Source organism: Rhipicephalus microplus, chromosome 2 (assembly GCF_043290135.1).
Source record: "Rhipicephalus microplus isolate Deutch F79 chromosome 2, USDA_Rmic, whole genome shotgun sequence".
Classification (NCBI taxonomy): domain Eukaryota; kingdom Metazoa; phylum Arthropoda; class Arachnida; order Ixodida; family Ixodidae; genus Rhipicephalus; species Rhipicephalus microplus.
The window spans coordinates 282,576,381-282,582,107 of record NC_134701.1 but is presented as its reverse complement, the minus strand read 5'-3'; the positions used below and the strand labels follow the sequence as shown (position 1 = coordinate 282,582,107).

The window sequence follows — 5,727 nt, the reverse complement described above, 5'->3', positions numbered from 1 at the left end:
GCACACACCCACTTCCTCACCACTGCATTCCAGACAAGCGGTTGCACTTGCGGCACTGCTACTCCCACGATGCCACATGCGACCGGCCTGTACCGTTTGCCAAGGAGTCACAGCGGTGGGACCAAGCCACAGAAGAAAGCAAGCAACTCTGGGACACCTGCTGGTCTTGGACTGCTTTAGCTCTGGCTATGCGACGAAAAGCCATGCCATGTGCTAGTACTCATTTGCAGCACTTGCTTTTTAGGGAAGTCCTGGTGCTTGTTGTTGTTAGTGCTCTTATTCTTCTGTTCTCAGTGATTTGCCACAGAAGAGACTGGAGGGTAGGCACAATTGTCCCTTCAATAAGGTCGTGTCACTTACTTGCTGCCCTCCAGATGATTTCAGTCACCATCGCCCATTGTTATTTATAATGCCCTGTACATACTGTGTATATTATGAATTTATGTCTCCCATTCTTTCACCTAAGTGTCCACGTGCTTGTCGCCACCTGGCAAGTGTCACATGGTGCTGTGCTTTACGAAGGAAACAAAAACCATGCCACTGTTTCTTTTGCATTGGTCAAAAGGCAGCTGGCCCTCTCAAGGTGGCAGCTTGTTGGCCTCGGAGGCACTCAAATTGCAAGCAGCACACCCAGTACAAGATGCTGGGAAATCGACACAAATGCTTCATCAGCAATACCAGTTTTTTAGACCCATTTTGCACAAACACACATTCTACATTAAGGAACCACCCCCATTCACGCCCCCTTTCTGTGCCCACCACCTTTCAGGCATTGCAATCACTATTTGTCAATTGTTGCCCCAGCCATTTCGCCAAGGCTCAACACTCGCGAAGTACGGAGACTGCAACACGCACCTTGCTCACTGTAACTATAGTTGCCTACTAGAGTTTGCATTTTCCTCCTGTTGTGCCTCTTTTATTGGACAGAATCGGTAGCCATGTGTCGCCGCTTGTCACTAACTGCACCTCAACTTGCTGCAGACCCTGTCCAAATCTGGTGCACCCAGTGAGAATGAACTTGCTGTGTACAGTGCATTTATGGGAGCAGCAATTATATTTTCATGTGCCATAGCTTCAGCAATGTGAGGTTGTCTGGTTAACGCTTCAACATGTCTCTTAGAATTCAGTGTCAGGAACATACCATTCTCGGTGAGGCTGAGACACGAGAAAGCCCGGTGTTTTCAATTTGTTATCTTCTTGCAAGAGCACAGCAGCATGCAGTTTCTGCTAGCTAGAACACATACACAAGTGCAAGGCAAGATATTCCACTTCATTTAACATGTCCATGTGTTCATCACTTCTCTGTACAAAGTTTGAAGAAAGGATAAGATCCTCAGGGTTTGTTTCACAAAACTCGCATATAAATATTATATATAAATATATAAATATTATATATACATATATTGAGAGATTTTAAGTGTCAATAAATGTTGTGCGTACATGTTCCCTGTATCAGGAGTCTGTCATTGAAGGGTTTTATTTCAAGAGACAATTCTGAATGCTTGAATGGTTTTGAATTTTGAATGGTTGCTGCATCAGAGAACAGGTGCTGCTTGTTTAATTGCAGAATTTGCTAATTTATGCAGACAAGCAATTATATAAAATATGAAATGCTAGCATAAAAATGAGCACTGTTAGTCATCAAGTTGCTTCTTGCACATCTTATCCAGCTGCACAAAAGGTCACTAAGCACACAAACTCAGAATTATATACTGTAGCTGCACTTTCAATAACAAAATAAGCACCTTACACATGTAAAGTTATCACGGGCTAGCAAATTGTTTACTTCGCATTTATATTGTCCGGAATGTGTAGCAGCACTCGAAAATAAATCTGCGGGCAAGATTCTGAAATGACTAGAACACACATACTTTTTTAAAACACTGGTTTGCACAAATGCACCACTTGCAACTCAGCACCAAGGTTGTAGTCTTTCGTAATTAAAAAATGGTTCAGTTGGCACAGGTAAGTGCTGAAAAGCTTGCCTTGTGGCAACAACTTATTTGTTGGTGCTGCCTGCCAACATTCCGTCAATGCTCTCATTGTCTTTCTGCAGTTCCTGCAGTTTCTTTGTCAACGCTTCACTAAACAGACGCCGGTAAGTGGGGCTTATGGAGTCGAGCAGAGCGTTGACTGTCTCAAAACACTGTCCGTCTTCAATGTCCCGAACGTCGTAGTCATTGCCGACGACTTGGAACCCTTGACGTGACATCATGATGCACATCCGCTTGTCTTCTTTTGTCTGTAAGTTGAAGTAGCTGGCCAGTTCATCTGACGGAAGTGTGGACAAGCCCACATCGGCCACAGCGAAACGAATCTCTTCAATAATGGACTTTAGTTCCTGCTGGAAGGGTACTTCCTCAATGCCGTAATGGAACACCTTGCTGCTGGGCTGTGTTAACAAGCAAAAAAGAAGCGAACGTTTAGCGTGTAATCTTTAAATTAATATGTAACATAATCACTCCAAACCGCGATCGAAACTAATACGGTTCAAATCAATCAACCGCGATCGGCTTGTCAGCATGAGCTACGGAAGGGAGTGACTGGGAAACTTCAGAGTAGAGACCATTCAGGTATAGTGGTTATCCTAAGAGGATGGGGTAGTATCAGTGTAGCACTGTGGATCGTCATTGAACTTCTCGAAAATGATTGCCTCTCTACTAAGTTTGCGAGAAAGGGCTAATCAAAATCGAAAAAAAAAACGGGGTCGGCACTGACCGTGTTAATAGGTATTGCGCATCACCCAGAGACAGCGCCAGCGAGTACGCAGAAGGCGTATGGGAACGGACTGATGCGCACTCTTCGATTGCTAGTTCCTACTTCATGCCAACACGCCGACAATTACGTACAGCAATTTCAGATACTTTGTTAGACAGCATGAAGGATCAATCATACATGCGTATGCAAAATAACGTTATTTGATTAAGTCAGGCTCCCAGCGACTGCGGGCCCATAAAACATGCGTCGGGTTTCGTTCACGGTTTGACGGCGGTGTCCGGTAAATGAACGCAGACGCACTCTCCCTAGATACCACGTGGTTGTAACTTGTGAAGTGCAGCAGCCAAACAGGTAAAGGCTGAAGTTTAGATTTGACTAACACATACCAAGCAAAACAATACAGTTGTAGCGCAACGATAGCATTGGGTACCATCAATCGTACCGTTGTCGACGTCCAGAAATAGATCTACAGATGCACTACTTCAGATTTTAACACGAGTCAAGAAACGTACAATCGCCGGTGTTGGTGTACGCTTCGCAATTCTGTTCGTTTTGTGCACGTAATTTTATTAGAACAATATGTTTCGATGCATTCAGACGCTGCTTGCGCTGAACGAAGTAAGCTAGAGCTGGTTGCACTGAAAAAAAGAAACGCAAGTACACATGTAAGTATGATATGCCGTAGCTTACCGACACCGTTTCCGTCGACGACTTGGATGGTTGTGTCGTCATCGCAGATTTATCGGATGTGTCCTGTTTTGACGTTAAAGACGGCAACTTGGACTCCGACGCCGTTCTTATGGTCAAGATGTCCGGGCAGTGCGACTGCAAGAACAAGATCGTGAACGGGTCGCAGAATGCAACGAACCTATGAAGAAAATTATGCTTACTGGGAACCACCTGACTAGCACCAGCGGCACGCAGAGTGAAGCATACCACGACAAAAGTGAAATCACAGAAAGGCTGCACCACCACAACACACTGCGCAACGACGCACTGTGCAAGGATGGATTTTCTGGGAGAAGGCGCTGTCATGGAGCACCAGCAGAACTAGCGCTAGCTACCGTAGCGCCGTCACAGCACTAGCAGCCAGCTATTGCCAACAGCCATGTGATGGCGCCACAAGTACCAATGCAGCTTTACGACGCAGTCAACGCTACCAATGCAGCAACGCTACTCCCATTTCTGGTAAAGTTTATTTCTCCTATTCTACTCCTCCGTACAAATGTAAAGGTACAGCGTGCTCGAGGACTCAGGAACATAACATAAATAACTAAAAGCATTGCCTGCAATAATCGACCAGTGATCGAAGCTTGCAACTTCAGTCAGCGCCGTTTTCTTTATTTATTTTCTTAGATGCTGACGTTGTTGTTCTTTTGTTTTATATTTAAATAAAAATCGAGCGCTGCACTAACTAAATTTTCGTAAAAGCGAAAATTGCCATGTTAGCTAAAGTCGTCACTCAGATGTTGTACATAGCTATCACTAAAGGGATACTCAAAATTTAGATTAGCTAACTCCACTTAGAGCTCTAGCTAATGCCTTATCTTTCACTTTTATAAGTTCTTTATTAGCGGAAAAGGTTAAATTTTCATTTTCAAGTTGCACACCGAAATCTCCGCACGTGACATAAAAAACTTCTCGAAAAATAAATTTTTCGTATTTTCACGATATTGGCTCAATTAAACATATCATACGAAGTTCCAGAACTTCGTATGCTATGTCTATGTCACCGCCAACTGACAATGTACTTCAATTTTATCGATTAGAGGCTTTGTAGGACTCAGTGGATACCTTCAAAGTTTATGACATCACGGTGTTTGGTGGGGGAATTTCAAGGCGGCGTCTGCACCCTCACCTTCTTTTCGTACGTTTTCTCGCATTACCAAACGTGGTATTGTGGTAAGAGTGCAGGGTGTTTTATGGATTATGAAATTGTGATTTACTCATACGAGAAAAAATGTGTTGCAGTATAGTGTATTTTAAACTAAACTAACTAAGAATCTCTACATATTCCAGTTTGATTCATTAGGGGACGATCATGCTGCACTGTCACATTTTTGCATAAAGATATGATTTTTATTTGTAATGGCTTAAAATGCCTAATGGTCTTACTTTTATTTAAAAAAAGTGTATGCCTTTCCTCTTTCTCTCTCTCTCTCTCTATCTCTTTCCCTGTTTGTGTTTGTGTTACATATTCAAAGCACTTATCCACGTTTTTTGAAGTCAAGACTTTTAGAGCAATAAATCCTGAAGTTTGTATTCGTACACCAACACACACTCAGCTGGTTGGTTTGCCCATTCTCAGTATCCTGGCGCAACCTAATAAAAGGCGCGCCACGAAATACGTGGTACCTTGTTTATGATGTGAATAGGTTTAGGAATAGTAGTTTGGAAAATAAATCATTAATGATATATAAGCATCGAAAATAATAATAAGCGAAGGGAATCGAAAATAAATCAAAGCGAGACAGCCCTAACATATTCGTCTTTTTGTCTCACATGCAGTAAATCACTCATGGCATCGCGCACATTTCCGTGGCTAAAACCCAATACGGTCGCGCCAAAAGGCATTCCAGCGGCAGTGACAAATTTAAGCCCATCTTTCGGAGGACATCGTCACATTTTTTCGTTGGCTTGTGCACCGATTACATGATGGCATGTTAAAAATAAATTATGCAGGGAATCACTCGCATTGAAATAAAGGCACCAAGGTGGCTGAGCTAAATCAGACCTGCGAAGGTAAAAGTCCAGATTTTTCTCTCTTTCTTTATTTAGGGTGAGGGGAATGGGGGACTCTGCATCGTAAAATATGGTAATGTATATTTCCGCTCCCTAGTTGAGCGCCATCGAGACTTCCAGGGATAATTAAGATGAGAGAACTTGGTGCAAAGAAGAATTAGTAAAGTTAACGGACATGGCGAACTTTTCAAAACGCACTACATAAACATACGCCAACGTACGTAATACAAAAAAAATTACGGAACCATCATGGCGTGTTTCTGCGAG

The 5,727-nt window shown here is 43.0% G+C and overlaps 1 protein-coding gene across 1 annotated transcript; it reads right to left on the bottom strand.

The window, feature by feature from the left end:
* Positions 1-1,459: 1,459 nt before the first annotated feature.
* Positions 1,460-3,743, bottom strand: LOC119180046 (GSK3-beta interaction protein). The gene is made up of 3 exons (XM_037431205.2): positions 3,609-3,743; positions 3,409-3,543; positions 1,460-2,392 (listed from the first exon to the last, which is right to left on the bottom strand). Exons 2-3 carry the CDS (start codon positions 3,448-3,450, stop codon positions 2,000-2,002), a joined length of 435 nt encoding a protein of 144 aa, XP_037287102.2. The 5' UTR covers positions 3,451-3,543; positions 3,609-3,743; the 3' UTR covers positions 1,460-1,999.
* Between the last annotated feature and the right edge of the window lie 1,984 nt (positions 3,744-5,727).

Excerpts from the sequence above, each read along its gene's own strand:
- LOC119180046 (XM_037431205.2), bottom strand. The coding sequence starts at position 3,450 with ATGACGACACAACCATCCAAGTCGTCGACGGAAACGGTGTCG. Across the intron at positions 2,393-3,408 it reads CGTCGACGGAAACGGTGTCG|CCCAGCAGCAAGGTGTTCCA; the intron begins GTAAGCTACGGC and ends TTGTTAACACAG.